Consider the following 21,279-nt stretch of genomic DNA (forward strand, 5'->3'; position numbering starts at 1 on the left):
GCCGTCATGGGAATTCAGAAAAGCAAACAGCTCAGTGTGTGCGCAGTGCCATTTCTCCGGTAGACCCTAGATGCCATTACAACACAAGTCAAAGGGCTGTAGCTTGGGGTAACTGTTGCTAAGGGCTGTTCCTGGACATCAGGGTAGAATGCAGCAGCGATATGGTTCACGCCAAAGAGTGGGGTCGGAGCTGTTCAAGGCTACAAGGGAACAATGTTTTTTTTCCGACTCTAAAAGCTACATCCGTCAGCTTTCTTCTTCACTCCAGTTGTGTCAAGTTCTTCCAAAAGAGAAACAAGTATTGTTTTGTCTAACGTACAAGCCTGTCAGGCTGTTTCCATGCTCCGCTCCAGAGACTGTTTATGTTTGCCTCTGACAGTGATGTGGAGATTTTATGTTAAGATTTCTCTGTAACTGATGTCTTGTCGCAGATGATAATTTTCCCATATTTCAGCATTTTGGGAAAACATTGCTATCTTATTCTATAATTCAATCATGTTTCACATAAAAAAACGTTCACATGAGAAATCTCTTTGTGGCCACCGTGCTCCCCCCAGTTAACAACTGCGATATATATTATGAAGTGGTTATGCCATTGCAGCCAGAATTATTTTTCCCATGTTCATTAAATGGTGTGCTTTAGCTTCATCTGCTGTTATCGTGAATGTGGTTCAACACCAGCTATAATTGGTAGCTGGACTGAACATTGGGTGTTCCAAAACAGTTATGTCCAATTTGCAAAAGTCGTTAAGCTGAATGCTTTTTGTAGTTCGAGCCACGACAAAAACTGGACATGCCTTCCTTTTTTGCTCCCAGTGTGTGTCTATTTTCGAAACTCTAGTATTTGTATGGGCGTGAGTGTGTGCAAATGCGAGTATTACCACCCTCTTTAATCGTTCTCCGAGTTTATGTACCAGTTAGGAGTTGCAACACCACTTCATAATTTATTTTTGGACTTTTAAAGAGCTTAATTACCAAAGGCCACGTAAGTGCAGCAGCATTGCATTTGTTCTTAATCTCAGACATTGAAACACAGGCAGCCTCATTGTTCAGTCTGATACCTGCCTGACCCCGGAGGAAACATTACAGTGTGAGAGCATGTCAATCTTCTCCATACTGTAATGCTCTGCTTCATGATATACAGGCGACTCGTAGACAGAATGTGTTAAAACAATATCTCCAGTGGTTCTGAATAGGTTTATCGAGGATTGATAAAGCGCCCCGTGTCTAATTTACAGCCCTGTGTGACTGCCTCTTTTATTATTGCAACCATATTTCAAAGAGCTTTTTCGTTGCCACTGAGAAGCTTTCAAAACATGTTCACCCACGTGTAGTATACGGTTTCCAAACGGGCGAAGGTCTCGCTTACTCCAACGTTGGTTTAGAAAGTTACTTTCCTGTCTAGCACACTTAATGGTGTATAGCCTGCTCCCTTAAGATCCACAGAGGAAATCATGCATTGAAAAGAAAGTATTTCACACTGGAAAACACATCAGTGGTCGTCTCCTTCCAGAGCCTTCCAATTTGGTCCAGAATCAATTCATTCTGAGTTTGAACCTCACTTTCATTTGTTTTGGACACCACCAAACAGGTTCTTTGTTTCCTAAACTTTTCTGTCAATATCCTCTCAGATCGGATTTTGTTAGAGAAAAGGGATTCAGGTGCTCGTTCTCACAGGAAATACATAACAGGGAAAAGAGAATTTTTCAGCTGAGAGATGAATTACCCTCCCCGTTGGATTTGACATCCACTCTTGGTATCTCACAGTTTTATTCATGTACAAAATCAACATGCCGTCCCCCTGCGCTTTACAGCACTTCCACAAGGACTTTTGCTGAAACCATCAATCCTTGTAGACAGCTTCAGCCAGCTATTTGTATTAAAGAGGCTCTTTCATGAGAAAAAGATTTTCTGAAGTAAATTGATGAAAATTACAAAACGCGGATGGTAATTATTGGTAATTTTCAACTGAAGGTATTCCAGTGCGCGGCGTTTGCCAAGTCGTGGCATGTATTTGAGGCTTTTGCTAATGTAAGTGAGAAAAACGTTTTGCACTTTTGTTGCCATGAGCACACTTCTGCCCCGGCGCGGTTAGTGTTTGTTTTATTTATTTTTTCTCTCCCACACCGTGTGACTTCAGGAGTGAAAGTGCACAGTGAGGCTGTGGGGGGGCCGAAAATGACATCAAATGTAAGGGAAGGAATAAAAAAGCAAGCAGAGCATCACAGGTTTACTTCTACGGTTTCCTACCCTCCGCTTTGCGTGTAACATGACTTCAGGTTGTGGTGAGCAGATGATACACGGGCGGCTCTGTTATGACTACCATGTTTTTGAGATCAACGGAGGGTAACTTTTTAGAGCCTTTAACTAAATTATCTCTCCCTCACGCCTGGACCAGAAATGTCGAGCCACGTTCTTTATGTTTCACAGGCACAAGATTTCTATTATTAATAATGTAAAACAAAATGAAAATCTGCTAATGGTTGTAGGTTTGAGAAACACTATGAATCAACCCACCATAATATTGAGTCTGGAACACTGTCTCCGACCCAAACCATGTCAAATACAGTGAATATGAATTGTTACCATCAAATCAGTTAAACACCCAGATGTATGTTAAAGGCTCTTGAACATATCTTCTTTAATAATTGTAATGTAACGTTAAATGTCCGCCCCATGTTTCTTTCTTTTTTTAAAAGTGTATTTCACTGAGTGAGTGGGGATTTGAATACTTAACATTAAGCATTTCCACATTTTTCAAAGTTTCATCCACCCCCTCAAAATAAAAAAGAAATACGTTGAAAAAATGCAAAGAATAATAAATTAATTAATGAAAGAAACATCGAAAGAGATAAAACAACAAGCAGTTGATGAATAAAATGGTGTCATCGCATACTATTGCATCCCCACTCACTTACAAAACAAACACCCCGCCCCTCCCATTTTGAAAGAGGCAGTTTGTTGGAGAGAAATCTTTATTACAATTGCAAGGATTTTTAATATCCTCCAAAGTCTTTTTAACTATCCACATGTTTCTGTCTCAAACGGAGCTGCTGTGATGCAAGGGACATCTCAGACTTGATCTGACAATAAAATGTATCATTTTTGAATGAATAATAACATTTTAATTCTCATCTGCCATGTGATATGACAGGTTAGTCCAGACTGAAGTTTCCCCTTAAAGTCATTGATTTGAGAGCAGCCCACCCTCCTCTTCGTCTTCCTCTTTAGAGACACAGAAAAAGCAACTTAACAGTCTCTGGCTCGCTGGAGGCTGCAGGGAATGTTGTTTACTTTGACTTCCCTCACCAACTTCCCCTGAGCCCAGCTAAACACTGCTGTCTGTTTGTGCTGTTTGCCTCCTCAGTGGAGTCTAGAACATGGGAATGCTGGGATACAGTGTGGGGGGGGGGGGGGCATAATGGCTGTCAGACCTGGCACATGGGAATTTACAAAACCTGCAGGCAGCCGTGGTGCAACACAGCGCACTTAACACCGCGACACCTCCTTGTGCGATAAGGTGTGCGTGTACACATGCAACAAGTCCTCCCAGACTTCACCCCCCTCCCTTTAGCCAGAGGGGGGAGCGTGTTCCGCGGCTCCCTTCTTGGAGGTCAGGACTCACTGGAGCTCTCTGAAGTGCAAAAACCTCAAAAATTCACGATTTAGTTTTTCAAACACGGGCAAGTGTTCATGTCAGGCAATATCCAACAAGTGGCGTATTATATTCCTCGGGATCCCAGCTGGGGGGGAAAGAGCGAGCTAGGAAAAGGGCCGCAAAGAGAGACACGCTTATCCTAGCCTAGCTGCGCGCTTCGGGAGACCTTATTTGGCGACGTCTGAATAACATGCTATGAGGTTGGCAAAAACGCTGCCTCTGGCACTTCTCAGGCATCCTCTCTTTCCACAAAAGAGGCTTGTTTAGTGGGCTGCATGTTTTCTGGACTCAGAGGACGTAAGTTTGCTTTTGGAGGTGTTTTGGATGCTATTTAAAAGTCATATCAAACCCCAAAAGCAAATGTTTTCAGAAGAGCGTACATCTTGTAATGCTGCATTCCTTTTCCCACAAAATAATGTGATGATAATCAGGAGGAAGCATATTCTTTTTCTCAGTTTTTCAGCTGGACTTAAACTTTAGGTTCACAGCCCTTTCATGCTCACGCACACAAGCTGGCTCACCTCAGCTTTCATCTGTTTTCCTTACACTGTTTATCTTTGTGCTGAAAATCCTGGGAATGTCTTCACTCGGCTTCTTCTTTGGCGGTTTGCTAACCACACAAATGTGCCGAGAGGCGTTTAAGGTTTGTGTGTAATACGGAGAAGGGTCAGGGTCAGCCTCGGCTCTGCTCTGACATGCATACATGAACACAATGATAACTGAGAGGAAATAGATTCTCACGTTTGTAGCACTGATCAGCCGGATACAGATGAGGTAGGAGCCAGTGCTGGACAGGATGGGAGAGTTTTGACTAAGAGGGAGAGAAATTGAGAAAATGGAGATTAGCCAGAAGCTTTTAGGATCATTTTATCAGTGGCTGGATGAGGGTTTTAAAGGGGCTTAGTTCTTGGATGAGTTCCTCTGATGGTGACAGTCTACATATTGTGCTCGGGGTTGCTCAGGATCAACAGGGATGTGGCATTGCTGCGCTGAAACCAGGGAAACAATCCTGACAGTGTTTGAACACCACTTGTAAGCCTGTTGCTTTGTGAAAGAAATCTTCTTCTAAATCCTTTTTTCTTTCCACAAGGCATTGATATATGGCGCTTAAAAGTGCCTCCGACATCTCAGCACTAACTGTATTTATCAAAGCTTCATTATGTTGAGGAGCGGGGAGTCCTTAAGTGCTTAGTTGAGGGATGTAATGTTGCCGTTGGTTCATTATGGATGTAAACAAGAGCATACAAAATAATTGCAAGTGTGGCTTAGGAAACCTCAGTGGCGCACCGTTGTGATTTTACCCAGAAGCACACACTGAACGAATTTAGATTCACCCATTTAGTATTTACGCTTACATTTACTTATATTTTAACTCAACCTCACAGCCGCCCACACACATAACATAGTGATTTTGCTGCAGATAAAACAAGAATAAACCTCCAAAACTCATGGTGGTATTCCATATATCCAGTGTGTTTCTTTTTGCTTGTTTCTGCATAACCCTTTAAAATCTTTAAATGTTCAGTTTTATGGACCCAATAAATGAACCTCCAAAGATAGAGGTTTCTTTAGAGCGCAAACCTTGTTCTGCAATAAGATCTAACGAGATCATTACACAAGCCACTAATAGTCGGATATAATCTGACCTTTAGAGCGGTGGAAAAGGCTGTCAAGTGGTGTGGTTCATGCTCAGGTTTTTAATGTCGAGCCTGCCCTGCACGACTTTCATCTGAACAAACTTACAGAAGCATGTGCGCTCGCAGCTGTAACCCCTTTGCTGAGGCATGGTTTGGAAGGGTAAAGTTGGACACACACACACTGAATACACACACACACAAAGAGGACCATGTGCAGCTTTACACTGTCGCTGCACAGCCATATCTTTGAAGGATATGCTAGTGGTAGTGTGCAGGGACGTCCGCTAACAAAACATGTGCAGAAAGCTACTTTATTTAGGATTCAAGGTGAATTAGGACACTGTTGGAAAATGATGATTCTTTTGGATTGTTGGTGCATCCATTTCCAATAATATCAGCCTTTTAAATATGCGCTATCAATGTTTATCACTACTATTCTAATGCTTCAGATGGGCCACACTGCACGTACCGTTGCCGATTGAAACTTAAAATTAAAAAGAACCGCACCACAGTTGTAAAACTGAATGAAATGTTATGTTTTGAACACAAAAAAGAACATAACAACTTATCTATGTTTAGGCAACGCAAATACTAGATTTACGAAAGGATTTGGGTTTGGGTTAAAATAACTTGTAAAATGAAGTTAAACACTTTGTTGGCGTCCTACGTAACACCAAGAGAAGCCTCATGGGCGTGAATCCTGCGTTTGGTTTTCCATCTTTTGACTAACCCCAAACTCCACCCTTTATTGAGTATCTTGCTATGTATACCATGTTACCTGACTTGTGCCTTTTATCGTGTCATAAAAAACACTTTGTTGTCTTGTTTTGTTCCATCTTTCCTTGTGATAAAACCAGCTAGTATGTGTACAATGCCCCTTTAACCCATAATATCTATCTATACCCACTGACATCGCCTATTTAATAGGCTGGTAACATCCAACCGGGTCCTCTGTTCCTGCTGCCAACTGTAAACTCTGTCCTTTGTACCCCTGCAGCCACTCATCCACATCATGGGCTCTGATGAAGATATGCTCCAGGAGGCTGCTGCTGGCTGCGTGCGCAACATCCGACTCCTGGCCCAGGCTAATAGGAAGGCTGTGTTATTTAATTGACAGTCGATGATCACAGCATCCCTGGAAATCTAACAGGGACTGCTCAAAAACCTACCTAAGAATCTGTCTGGTTGTACCTTATTTTACACTTACCTTCAAAATGTATAACAACTACCACAAGTGTTCTGAATATGTTGTATGTGACAAAGGTTTCAAATAAAATGTTCCGTCTTGACTGATGTGTGTGTATTTATTTGCGTGCCTGCTTCCGTTCTAGCGGGCACATTTTTATCCAGAGCTCCGTGTTTACTTCAACTACCTCATCACGAGTTCATACAAACATTTTAGGAAGAAATGTTTCTTCCTAAAACAAATACATTTCTATCAATTTCATTTGATATAAATTACGTATAAACCTCGCTCTCTGACTGTGATAATAAAAATAAACACTTCTTGTTAATGTTTGATCTCACGCCAAATACCCCGTACGTTGTTCAGCGTGAAACTCTCACGTTTTCTGCAGTCACATTCCGTAAGTAATCCACACAAGACCTCAATATCTAAACAAGATCCACATCTGCATCTAATGCAGTCTGTAGACTTCTGTCCTTGCAGTGAGACATTAAAACACAGTTACTCACCAGCTCGGAATACTGCACAAATGTTCTGTACAAAAACCACATGAACAAAATAAGAACACTTTAATTAAATGATAAATGGTAAAAACACAACTATAACAATTAGGAATATAAAACTCTGTCCTGTCTCAACAAAATATATTATGTAGACTAGAGGAATGAATCAGGATTTTCCACATTACTTGCAATTTATTTAATCTAATTTGACATTCTTTTAGGGTATTTATTTTAAACTAGCTTATTATTTTGTCAGTAAAAACTAAAATGTTGGATATATTTTGCCAGTTGTGATCATCTCGCTAGCAAAGCACTTGCATGCATCGACAATACAACTATGTAATGAAGGATTTACTTTGGAAAATGCAGAAAATTGCTGTGCTTTTTCCAAAAAGTAATTATTTGTGTTGCTAAATATCTTTTTTAAAGGCTATTCTACACTGCACATATTTAGACAATGCCACAGTAATGATGTCTGTGTGCGTACGTCATTGCAGCTGATCCGGTTTCATCTGATTATTTTGTCTTCTATTCTTGTTTATTATAAACAGGCCATGTCAGGCTTGACAGCGTTCTGCACAGCAGGTTTCAGTCAAATACTTTTGGCCGCCGCTGCCCTCTCGCGTGTCTGTCAGCCTCTTTGTCTCTCTGATCCCATTGTCCTGGTCCCGGTTAGCTCAGATGCTCAGCACCCAACCACAGAGGCTGCCACAAACTCCCATGGGACGTTCATCATTAATATCAGCCACGTGCTAAGATAGAAAATTAGCAAAACATTGAAAATATGTGGTTGAAAATCTTCATCACTCTTTGAAGTTTAAACACAACCAGCTGTAAGCAGGGGTCAGTGGAAGAGCGCGTATGGCGGAGAACTCTGAAGAAGCAACTTCCCTGAGAAAAAAACGTAACTAGGAGCTGAAGGAAGCCACTGTCTACGAATCATTCAGAGCAAATAAACTCACAATGATTAATGGCTCTTTAATTCCATGCAGCTAGCTTTATAACCTCTGCGACATACCCAGTGTCAAATGTGATACTGTTTAAAGGGAAAGGATTTAGTCAATTCAAACAAACAAAGAGGGAGACATTGTTTTCTTCTTTGAGCGCTGCACAAAGTTTCCTTTTCTCATGCAGATGTTTTTTTTCTTCATGCTTGTATATTTATCTAATTTCTCATGAAATTAAGCCTGTTTCTAGTTTCTTGAAGAGTTTAAAGGAATATATCAACATTTTTTGGAACAGATTATCTGCTTTGCTTCCAAAAGTTGGATTAATTTAATAATATATAATATAAAATACAATATTTATCTCATATTTGTACATCAATTATTGGTCTTTTTTAAATATATTTTTGTATATGGACAAAACAAAAATAATGGGCTTCAGAGATATGACACAAATATGATCTTGAGTTTATCATCTCTCTCTTGGACGAAGAGCGTATAAATACATTTGACAAAATGTTAAACTCATCCTCTCACTAATCCTGCATGTTGAATAATTTGGACGTTCAATTCTACTGTGTTGTAGTCATATAGGGTAACTGTTGGCTTTCTGTAGTAACCTGATGTCAAAGCAAACAAGAAACCTTTTGCAGAATAACTGCAAATTGGCATCCCATCATGCCTTAGAACTCGGTATGGTTGGTTTGCCAAATGTTCAACACTTTTTCTAAAGAAACGGTTCTTTAATATCCTTTCTGAACCTGATATTAAACCCAGCATAGCACTGGGGACACGCCGAGAGGAAGTTGGTTTCAGGAGCCTGGCCCTCAGGCCCATCGGTCATAAAGCCACAGTTGAGTGTATTAGCCGATCCACAAACCCTCTGAGAACAGAAACTGCCACTTGTTTTGACTGGCACGTCCGACACAGGGACATTATTCACGAGAAATGAGAGGTTATGCCTCCACGCCTCGGCAGAGGCAGCAATTACGTCCGGCTTTCTGGTCACCGTTTAAGATCTGATACTTCTCATCGCTTCACTGAAGGGATAGAAATAGTGCAGGGATATCCCTGATGTTGTTGCTCTTGTTTTGAGGTGGGCCTTGGCATCTGCCACACCCCTGTACCTCAACAGTTCTCCCCGTTGACCTGTTCTTCACCCTGTCCTGACTCCTGAAGGGGTTTCCCATAGGTCAGAGTGATGGATGCAACCACAGTCAAGGACTTTCATTATGCATCACACAAGACTTATGTGTGGAAATCCGTTCTGCAGTGGTGAAAACAGTCTGTCCACATTTTGGGTGGACAGAGTCATAAATATATATATCGCTTATTTTTACAGTCAGGCAGTACTATAGCTACTATAGCTCAATTGTTTAAAAATGGAACAGCTCTTTTGAAGTTTTTTAAAGATTCATCTCCTCCAGCGTCCAGCAGCAAATGTTCATAAAAGAAACTAATGAACAGTAAAATTCCTTTCCAAATATTAGAAGTGGCTTTCTCTACCCTTCAGTGTTTAAGGATCGTTTTTTAATATAAAATCACAAACTGTTGCACAGCAGTGGCAGCAGCAGCGGGATTTGCTTGCGATGTTGCCATTAATAACATGCACATACAAAGCGGCCTCTCAGAGCTCCATCCAAACAGAGAGCAGCGCTCTCTGGTAGCTGAGGACGAGGGGGTGAACACAGCTCCTGTTCTCAATCTGTAAATTAGCTTTTATATCATTACAGTATGCTCACGCCACTGGGTCTGCATCCTCATCACAAGGTCTCTTCTCCATAATCCTGACATTCCCTTCCGTAAAGTGCAAATAACAACCTGGAATGACAACAAATAAACAGCGAAAATGTGTAGGCAAATACCACAGTGTCTGGGTGCAAGAGTAATGTCTCCAAAAAAGGTCTCAAATATATTAATAATCCAATGTTTGGTCAAGTCAGATGTGGCTTTGGACATAACAAGGATGAGGATTGTAATTACTTTTTTAAACATTACATTATGTTATCCCAGATTTTCATCACAATCCTAACTATTATACAACAAATAATTTCTTTTGATCACAAATCCCATCTGTGGTTTATTAGTGTGCTTTTTGTGTGTAATCATACACACACAAATTAATGTATTGAGCACAGAATTGATTTGTCTAATGTTTTATCTACTTATTAATATATATATATATATATTGGCAACAAATAATTCCAATCGCAATCCATTTGTATGTTCTGTCAGAGTACTGTACTCAAAGAACGCATGCTTTTTGACTACAAGATAGTATTCATGCCAGTAGCGTAGGCAGAAATGTACTTTAGGGTGGGCCTGTAAAAAATAGGGTGGGCCAGATCTTTCTTCTGCGCATCAGAAGCTAACAACAATCCCCGCTGGTACCGGTGGCAGATTACTTTTAGAATACATTTGGAATACTTTCTTTTTCCATAACAGATGGGTATATTTTGGTGAACAGGAGACACGTATTTTACTGTTTTAATGGATTATCAAGAACTCAAACACAACATCTTGGTGTCATTCTGGACAGCTCTCTCATCTGCACCACACATAAAAAAACATCACCCGGACTGCATTCTTTGTACTGTCTTAAAACCTTTCCTAAGAATATGTTATGAATTGTAAGGTGTCCTTGGGTGGTTTGAAAGGCGCCCCTAAATAGAATGAATTATCATTATTATTTATGAAGAACCAGCACCTTACCGTGGTAGAGAGGTTTGTGTGCCCTGATGAACCTGGGGGCTGTGTTGTCTGGAACCTTGTGTTCCTGGTAGGGTTTCCCATGGCAAATTGGTCTCAGGCAAGGGGCCAGACTAAGATTGGTTCAAAAGACCTCATGAAAGACGATACAAAAAGTGAGGATACCCGGCCCGGAGGAAGCCCGGGGTCCCCTTCTGGAGCCAGGCCCAGAAGGAGGACTCGTCGGCGAGCGTCTGGTGGCCGGGCTTGCCACGGAGCCCGGCCGGGCCCAGCCCGAAAAGGCAACGTGGGCAACACCTCCGCTTCTCCGTCCCGCGGGCCCACCACCTACGGGAAACATCAATGGGGTCGGGTGCGCTGCCAGAAGGGTGGCAGTGAAAGCGGAGGGTCTCGACGGACCAGACCCGGGCGACAGAAGCTGGCTTTGGGGACGTGGAACGTCACCTCTCTGGGGGGGAAGGAGCCGGAGCTTGTGCGGGAGGTGGAGCGTTACCAGTTGGATCTGGTTGGGCTCACCTCTACGCACAGCGTCGGCTCTGGAACCTTACTTCTGGATAGGGGTTGGACTCTATTCTTCTCCGGAGTTGCTCAAGGTGTGAGGCGCCGGGCGGGTGTGGGGATACTCACAAGTCCCCGGTTAGGTGCTTCTTTGTTGGAGTTTACCCCAGTGGACGAGAGGGTCGCCTCCCTACGCCTGCGGGTTATGGGGGGGAAAACTCTGACTGTTGTGTGTGCTTATGCACCCAACAGCAGTTCAGAGTATACGGCCTTCTTGGAGACCCTGGAAAGAGTCCTGTATGGGGCTCCTGAAGGGGACTCTTTAATCTTGCTGGGAGACTTCAACGCACATGTGGGCAATGATGGAGACACTTGGAGGGGCGTGATTGGGAGGAACGGCCCCCCTGATCTGAACCGGAGTGGTGGTTTGTTACTGGACTTCTGTGCTAGTCATGGATTGGCCATAACAAACACCATGTTCGAACATAAGGATGCTCATAAGTGTACGTGGTACCAGAGCACCCTAGGCAGAAGGTCCATGATCGATTTCGTTATCGTATCATCGGACCTGAGGCCGTATGTTTTGGACACTCGGGTAAAGAGAGGGGCGGAGTTGTCAACTGATCACCATCTGGTGGTGAGTTGGGTCGAGTGGCGGGGGAAGCCTCTGGATAGACCTGGTAAGCCCAAACGTGTAGTTCGGGTGAACTGGGAACGTCTGGAGGAGGCCCAAGTTCAGGAGGCCTTCAACTCACACCTCCGGCGGAGCTTTTCGGGCATTCCTGTGGAGGTTGGGGACATTGAACCAGAGTGGTCGGTGTTCAAAGCCTCTATTGCCGAAGCCGCGGCGGGGAGCTGTGGTCTCAAGGTCCTAGGTGCCTCAAGGGGCGGTAACCCTCGAACCTCCTGGTGGACACCGGTGGTCAGGGAAGCCGTCCGACTGAAGAAGGAGGCCTTCAGGGATTTGTTATCCCGGGGGACTCCCGAGGCAGTTGCAAGGTACCGACAGGCCCGAAGGGCAGCAGCCTCATCCGTGGCCGAGGCAAAGCAGCGGGTGTGGGAGAAGTTCGGAGAAGACATGGAGAAGGACTTTCGGGCGGCACCAAAGTTGTTCTGGAAAACTGTCCGACACCTCAGGAGGGGGAAGCAGGGAACCATCCAAGCTGTGTACAGTAAGGATGGGACGTTGTTGACCTCAACTGATGGAGTGTTAGGGCGTTGGAAGGAGCACTTTGAGGAACTCCTGAACCCGACAACTCCGCCCTCTATGTTAGAGGCAGAGCTGGAGTATGACGGGGGATCAACACCAATCTCCCGGGGGGAGGTCACTGAGGTCGTCAAACAACTCCACAGTGGCAAAGCCCCGGGGGTGGATGAGATCCGCCCGGAAATGCTGAAGGCTCTGGGTGTTGAGGGACTGTCATGGTTGACACGTCTCATCAACGTTGCGTGGAAGTCGGAAACAGTACCGAAGGAGTGGCAGACCGGGGTGGTGGTTCCCCTATTTAAAAAGGGGGATCAGAGGGTGTGTGCCAATTACAGAGGCATCACACTACTCAGCCTCCCCGGGAAAGTTTACTCTAAGGTACTCGAAAGGAGGGTCAGGCCGATTGTCGAACCTCAGATTGAGGAGGAACAATGCGGATTCCGTCCTGGTCGTGGAACGACGGATCAGCTTTTTACTCTCGCAAGGATCCTGGAGGGGGCCTGGGAGTACGCTTATCCGGTCTACATGTGTTTTGTAGACTTGGAGAAGGCGTATGACCGAGTTCCCAGGGAGTTACTGTGGGAGGTGCTGCGGGAGTATGGGGTGAGGGGGTCTCTACTCAGGGCCATCCAATCTCTGTACTCCCAAAGCGAGAGCTGTGTCCGGGTCCTCGGCAGTAAGTCGGACCCATTTCCGGTGAGGGTTGGCCTCCGCCAGGGCTGCGCTTTGTCACCAATCCTGTTTGTAATATACATGGATCGGATTTCGAGGCGTAGTCATGGGGGAGGGGGTCTGCAGTTCGGTGGACTAAGGATTGCACCACTGCTTTTTGCAGATGATGTGGTTCTAATGGCTTCATCGGTCTGCGACCTTCAGCACTCACTGGATCGGTTCGCAACCGAGTGTGAAGCGGCTGGGATGAGGATCAGCACCTCCAAATCTGAGGCCATGGTTCTCAGCAGGAAACCGATGGACTGTCCACTCCAGGTAGGGAATGAGTCCTTACCCCAAGTGAAGGAGTTCAAGTATCTCGGGGTCTTGTTCTCGAGTGAGGGAACAATGGAGCGTGAGATGGGCCGGAGAATCGGAGCAGCGGGAGCGGTACTGCAGTCGCTTTACCGCACCGTTGTGACGAAAAGGGAGCTGAGCCAGAAGGCAAAGCTCTCTGTCTTCCGGGCCATTTTCGTTCCTACCCTCACCTATGGTCATGAAGGATGGGTCATGACCGAAAGAACGAGATCGCGGATACAAGCGGCCGAGATGGGTTTTCTCCGCAGGGTGGCTGGTGTCTCCCTTAGGGATAAGGTGAGAAGTTCGGTCATCAGGGAGGGACTCGGAGTTGAGCCGCTCCTCCTTCGCGTCGAAAGGAGCCAGTTGAGGTGGTTCGGGCACCTAGTTAGGATGCCACCTGGGCGCCTCCCTAGGGAGGTGTTCCAGGCACGTCCAGCTGGGAAGAGACCAAGGGGTAGACCTAGGACCAGGTGGAGGGATTATATCTCTTCGCTGGCCTGGGAGCGCCTTGGGATCCCCCAGTCAGAGCTGGTTGATGTCGCCAGGGAAAAGAAAGTTTGGGGCTCTCTGCTGGAACTGCTACCCCCGCGACCCGACCACGGATAAGCGGGAGAAGATGGATGGATGGATGGATTATTATTTATTATCTGAAACGATGTAATAACTTTTAAAACTTTTTCCAGTCACTTGCCCCATGCATTCAGCAGCATTCAGCATTCAGCATTCACTTTGATTTTATCCTGTTATAAATGTCATAATTTCGACAATAAAGAAATTCTACATACACGTTCACATTTTATCTAACCATCTCCGTTTCTAACTTTCAATATATTTTAAAAGAGAGATCTCTCTCTCTCATCTGCGTGCGGGGGCGGGGCCTCACAGACACAGATGAAAAATACCCATCTCTCCGCCTCTTCCAAGGGACGAGGGAACAGTGCGGCAGAGTTTCCGTTAAAATTGTTTTTCTTCTGACAGCCCAGCAGCAGGAGAGGTGGGGAGAGGGAGGCGGGGCTATTTCATCGTTATCAGAAAATGATCGTATAGATCGCTGCTAGATGAGGGCAGTGGGGGCTCTTCTTGGAGTCTGGCTTTTAAAAAAAAACTAAAGTTCATTAGTGAACTTTGAGCCATCATTTATTTTGCAGGCAGCTCTCTGCCTCTCTCACGTTATTATGGCGCGCGCCGGAACCAACAATCAGTTTTTTACCGTAAATGAGTTTGGTTCAGAGGATAACACACATACAACATTAATTAAACTCGATATTTGTTCACTTGAATTTCACTTTGAATGATTGGATATTCTCAATGGGTGAATACATTTTTTTATAATAATAATAAAATAATTAAAATGACACCAAAGCTTTCTCAGAGTGGGCCAATGAGTAAACTGGGTGGGCCTGGGCCCACCCTGGCCCTATGGTGGCTACGCCACTGATTCATGCTACACATTTGTATTTTGGAATACATTTTTTAGAACTCATTGTTCAATTTACATCCAAGTCAACGCTTGCTGGCTGTTTCTCGAGTTCGGAGGAAGTTTCTACCCTTAGGTTTCTCATTTGATAGAAATTGCGTGTAAACCTGGGAACAAAAAGCTTGGAGAGCTTCAGTATTGTGACTGACAAGCACTGGCCAGCTAGCATGTTAGCGGTTAGCTCTACATAAACACCAAGACAGGGGGCTTACTTATGCTGTGCAACTTTATGGTTAGAGTCAATGCCTTAAGAAATGTGAGCCTTGAATTGCAGCACATGCAACTTTATTAAACCATTGACTATATTTACATGAATACGTGAGGCAGAGTAGATTGGAGGAGACTGTGCAGGACTTCTGTCAGATTAGTCCTCTCAGCTCATCCTGAACTGCTACGCTATCCAACATCTAAGCATTTCTAATGAAACACTCTTTACTCCCCGGACTTCATGTCTCTCTGTTGCAGTCAATGTAAAGTTGGAAGGAGGGGGGGCCGCGGTTTAGGATATGCCTGTCAACCACATTAACAGATCATAGCTTTCTTTTTTCTGTACCTGACCTTGAAATTGAGGAAATTGTGAAATCGTAGACACCATTGCTGATTTGAGGAAACTTGGAAGGTTTGACTCAAGCTTTTATAAAATCACGCTGATTGGCTTCAAACGGTTACTGCATCTTTTTTTAAGAAACAACATGTATTGTATTGTATGCTGTCTTTTTCACTCTGCAACTTTATTTGTACTCTGACATGTGATGACGTTCCGAGTACTTTTCAGCTTTGTGTTCACAGCATTTTTTGCATGACCTGCAGCCTTTCTGGACCTTTTACTTCTCGCCGTTACATCAAACTTGAAAGGAGAGGATACTGATAGCCAACAGGCAGTCACATTCATGCAGACAAAGGATAATGTCTTATAAAGATAAAAAAGCTCCTCGCACAGCAGACAGTGATGAGTTGGCACACGCTCCTAGCTGCACAGCTGTGCACCATAAGCCGGGCCAGGTTTCCCTAGCTGGATCCTGAACCAACCTGAGAGCTCTGTATGGCACCCAACCAAAAATGATATTATCCCAGAGTTTTCATCACAATCTTTTCATCAAGCGATCACAACTCTGGACCTGAGGGGAAGACATGCAACTGAGGGGAATAGCACCAAATCAACAAATCATCAAAGAGGCATTATAGAACATCCTATTTAAAATCTGTAACTGATTGCGCACTTCAAGACATGAGCACACAGTGCAATACTGCTAGGCGCTGCCGGGTTAATTTTCTTCACAGAATTAAGAGTTAGGTTTGTAAAAGTGGTGAATTAGGCAAATGTTCAAAATGCATTTTTCTGCTTCGGTTTGGTGTTGTTTCCTTTTCATGTGGCATTCTCTTCCATCAGACTCGTCAGCTCTAAATGTATTTTTAAGTCCTGCTCTCACTGACATTAATAAATGTCCTTTCCCTCCGCGCGATGCATAAATAACACCCTGTTCCAGTCTAGCTCACTTGCTGTCTGTCAGATTGCCCGAGCATTCCCAAATACTTCAGAGCTTTGCAACTGTCTGCTCACAAAGACAAATACCTGGACACAACCAAAGATAGCACGACTGGAATTATAGAGCCGATGAAAGTCGAATAACAGAAACATTTCACTGAAGTTTTCTCACTGGCATTATAAACAAGTAAGTCAAATATGACTCTTTGTTATTCCTACAGAGTGAGTAGTTCTGGCAAGGCTTGGGCGCACACAAATGTAAGCTTTGTCTGATTTAATTCTACTTGGATCACTGGTGCAACAAAATCAGAGAGTCCGGTCCACGATGAAAGCTTGTTTTCTGACAGATGTATCCATCGCCTTCATGCACACTGCATACTGAATTGGCATCTCCTCCCTATGAAGTAGTATGTGCCTCCATAGTAGCCATTTGTGTATTCTTGGATAGCCATTTTTAGAGAGACAACAGAGGACGGGACGGTTAAAAGAGCATTGGGTGTTCCAAGTTGTAATTATTTTGCACTGTAATTTCAGGGAGTAATTTGAGTGACTTCTAATGACACTTGGTTTTATCACTTGATTACTTTTAGTAGACATGGACAGACAGACAGCACAGATTGCTTATTAGTGTCCAACATTTTTAAAACCCCCCTGAAAACAGTAATTAGGTCATTTTAGACAACCTGCTAATTTTCTCTTCGGTCACATTTTCCACCAAAGTTGGCAAACTGTGGAACAAATATGTCTGTGGCTTTGCAAGTAGTCCGTGTGCTAAAGCATGTAATTTCAACTTGGTTTACACGGCGAAATTAAGTCCAAGTCTGGAGTGAAAACATCGTCTTAAATGAGGGGAAGATTGTGGGTGCAGAGACGGGTTTTAAAAAATCATTTGGATTGTAATGGCGTAAGGTGTTGACATTGAGCTAAGGCTGATTTCAAGTAATAGCCACCTTTCATAGCCAGATCCTTTAATACACGTTGAATGATGGAGTACCCCAAGGCAATAACACGTGTTCTCTGCTAGATCCATGATGTATAATGAATGTCTGCTTTTCAATTTAGCATTCAGTGATTTCCATTTGTGGCAGTACGATGTGGCTCTTCTAATGCCTGTTTACAATACTGTGTTTTTTTTAAAAGCAGGAACATTTGATTTGCTCAGTACGCGGTGTGTCTTCTGAAGGGATCAGAGTTAAATTGGAATTTAAGGGAGAAAACAAAAAGTTACGAGTGCAAGGAAATAAAACTTTCACTCCAACCACACTCTGGCAAGCCAGACCAAGCCCACATACAAACAAACTCCAGTAGATGTGATATAAAACAATACAAGACTCAATGGCATACGTACATAAAACATGTACAGAGGTTGGATGTAAGAACGGAGCTTTACTGTAGAACCAGTCCCCAAAAATACACTTGCGTACAGCATTTACATTAAGACATTTTGGTTTAAGGAGGTAGGGTAACGTTAAACTCAGGATTCCGTTCCTGTTTTGTATGTAAACAAAGCTCCATATGTTGGCATACCGAGTGTAAGATATCTGATATTAATCAGTATATGGATATATTGGAAAATGGCTTTGTATTTATTGTATTGGGAGACAGCAAATGACAAAAGATAGAAAAATGGGCCAAACTATCCTGACTTAAGTGATGGCCCAGTCAAAACCAGCATTTAAAATGTCAAGTTCTTTATTGTTTTCATGTGTTTAACAATAACAGAGAAAGAGAAGCAGTTGTTGGCAATGCAATTTTAGACTTTAGGTACTGCCAACAATGCTTAATAAACAAGGAACAAACAAAGTAAATGTTAACGTCAATAGATATTAATAAAAGTTATACAAAGTGTGGAACGTTTCAGGCATACATCAAATTAGAGCAAACATAGTGTATGTATTTGCATAATGAGAAGTTATTAAATAAATATATATAGAGGTGTAAAGTATACAAGGGCAATGTGAAGGTTTATAGGCACAGTAACAACAGTGGTGAGCTCAGAGTTCAGAAGTCCTATGGCATGTGGGTCAAAGCTATCCCTGAATTTGGTTGTGAAGGACCGGTTGCTGCAGTAACATCTGCCAGACGGCAGCAGGCAGACTAGTTTGTGGCCGGGGTAATTGGGGTCTTTGATAATCCCTTTGGCTTTCTTCCAACATTGCTGCATGTAATGGTCCTCCATTGATGGTAGGTCCATCCTGGTGATGTGCTGGGATGTTTTCACCCCCCCCTGTACAGCCTTATGGCACAAACCAGACCTTGATGCAGCCAGTCACTCTGAGTGGTACACCTGCAGAAGTTATCCCGGAGTCCATGTTGTAACGGGTTGTAACCATAGAGTTGTAACCTACTTACCCTGCTGGTGATAAAGAAGATCTGCAGTCTTGCATTCTTCATGATGCAGTTGGTGGGCGATTTCAGGTCAGAACCTCACTGATGTAGACCTTGGGGATCCTCCAGAGTGCATACCTGGATTTTCCTGTACACATCCAAAACACCTGCGTTGTAAGCATTGGATTGGCCATGCTTCAAGCTTGCCACCGACTGTCCTGTACACCCATTGTTTCTACCTCCGCATAGTTATCCCCAGTACAACATAAATTGGCAATGTTGACCAATAGCAACCGGCGTTGACAGTCCTGACCTTTGAGGGAAAAGAGAGCCAGAGAGACCGCAAAAAGTTATGGTTTTAATGCAATGAGATAGGAATCGATAGGACAACTGTGTCCCTTGAATAGACTTTTCCCTGTTTGCAACCAAGCTTTCAAACTTGCTGACTGACTGGCTTTCTGTTATAAATTCAATTCCAAGACAGGACAAACCCAATGACATCAATATGACATCATCACGATTGACTTGACAAAGCTCCTTCAGGGCCACGAACAACATTTTGTAACTGTTTTCACAGGCTGAATTGTAGCTACTCCTTACGATAAATGTTAAAAACATTGTGCAACATAACATGGAATATTTATGGATTTAACTTTAGAGGGGTGACGTGTTCCATGCACCATGTAACAGGTAATAGAAACAGTCAGGTTTCACATGAAAGTCTATTTTTAACCATTACAGGAATGCTTTTCTGAGCTCCTGTATCATATGAGCACAAATAGCCAATATCTGCACAATGTTTCAGCTGTCTGAAACTTCAGACTACAAATATTGGTCTATTGGATTTGGTGCCAGTCTTTCAAAAACATTATTGGTCAAATCCAAGTGGCTAGTAAAGTGACAAAGATTAGATGACAAAGAAAGCAGATGCCAGTGTAATTCAGGAACTCTAGCTTGAGATGAAACAGAGCTGTGTACAAGAGACGCCTGCAGAGTTCCTGCCACCAACCCCTCCCAAGCAGGACATCATGATTAATGTCGTGCTCCTACCTGTTGAATCGTTTTGTACGCCCACACTGGACAAAAGACAGGAGTCTGAAACAGAGATATAGTGAGCCAAAGCAGAGGCTACATAGATGGTGAATTAAGATAAAAGAGATGCTTGTGACAAGTCCATATTTCCCCATCCCAAGAGACGGTCATTCTTATCAACAGGTTTAGAAAACAGCGACAGGGTCACAGGAGGTAACAGAAGGTCCCTTCTGGCGACAAGAAAAACATACATATGGTGTCGAACCTGAGAAAATAAACTTTCCCCAGACTTAATTAAAGTGATTACATGACTGGGTCATTCATTTCATGTTTGCACAAGCTGTTAGTAAAAGTAAACTTTCCCCATTAAATGAAAATAAGCACAAATAAACAATAATTACATGGATCCCTAACCCTTCATATGGCTCTTGCTGCTTAGTCACGTCCTTCGAATCACTACTTTGGATAAACCCCAAGGGAACACACAGCTGAGGGCCTCAGAAGCCATGAGTCATGGGCCCATAATGTGACAGCTTTTATAATGGAAGTCAATGAGAGGGTGCATCAGGAGTAATCGGCAGTGGCATGGCTATATACAGTAAGAATCTCTCTTTTTTGCCAAAAGTTACTAAAAGCAGCTGGGATTGGTTTTTGTTGGAATCTGGTGGAATAATTATCGTTGCAGCAAAAGCACTGATATTGCCTAAGGAAGCTTTGAGAAATTCTTCTAAAAAAAGGTTACTCATAAGGTCTTCTAAAAACTAATGGGAGAACTCAACTATTTAAATCCTTCCAATTGGAGCTATTTGTGTGCCAAATGTATCTTTTTTAACTGCTGGATATTTCTTTGATCCTGCACCCATCGTTTTGGGCACTGGGATCATTTAGGACCAAGGTGTGATCTTCAGTAGAGAAATGTTATACAGTCTTTACAAGCATCCAAAACAGGTTTACTGCACTGTAAAGTATGCCTGCAGCAGACAGTTGGTAATAGGTTTAACTCCATGCACAGTGTAGGGGCTGTAAAAAATGTCGCTTTTACCAAGTGGCTCGGTTACAAAATCTGAAGACTTTCCTCTGTATGCAGAGTCCCAAATTCCATAGTAATTTGTTCCAATGATGTTTAACTTTATGGCATTTTTTGGCAATTCAGCCCCAAGGCTCAATAAGAAAGTTGGGAAAGCAATCAAATCAAAGACACAAAGTGGCTCCAAAAGTTAATTTACTGCATGTCAATAGGTTTCTTGACATTTGATAAATTGCACATTTACTTATTTGGATATTTGCCTTTTTATGGTAAATTATCCAGGTGTCTACTGGTTGCTTGGTAACACAACTTTTAAATTGTCATTTTTACACAAATGGAAGTTTTGTTTTTTGACTATTTGTATACAGACTCCCAATAAAAATATAACGTGTTAATAAGTAAGCTGCAGAAGTGCTGGTTGGTGGATTTTGTTATGCTAAACTAAGCTAGCTCGATGCTAGCATTTCTTACATTCATATAATTCTGAGGTTAATTGTTATATTAACCATTGATAAAGCAATTAGTTATTAAGTGTTTCCAAAACAGGAGACAAAATATATGATGATGGAAATGTAC

General features: G+C 43.1%; 1 protein-coding gene across 2 annotated transcripts in view; it reads left to right on the top strand.

Annotated features, from left to right (window-relative positions):
* armc4 (armadillo repeat containing 4) overlaps nt 1-6,584 on the top strand; it is a 40,248-nt gene extending 33,664 nt beyond the window's left edge. For both annotated transcript variants that reach the window (XM_034222626.1, XM_034222625.1), the window contains exon 21: nt 6,293-6,584. In XM_034222626.1, the coding sequence (XP_034078517.1) occupies nt 6,293-6,409 (117 nt within the window). In that variant the 3' untranslated portion in view covers nt 6,410-6,584. The remainder of the gene's footprint in view (nt 1-6,292) is intronic.
* The last annotated feature ends 14,695 nt before the right edge of the window (nt 6,585-21,279 follow it).

The sequence above is a fragment of the Gymnodraco acuticeps genome, unplaced genomic scaffold (genome assembly GCF_902827175.1).
Source record: "Gymnodraco acuticeps unplaced genomic scaffold, fGymAcu1.1, whole genome shotgun sequence".
Taxonomy (NCBI): Eukaryota; Metazoa; Chordata; class Actinopteri; order Perciformes; family Bathydraconidae; genus Gymnodraco; species Gymnodraco acuticeps.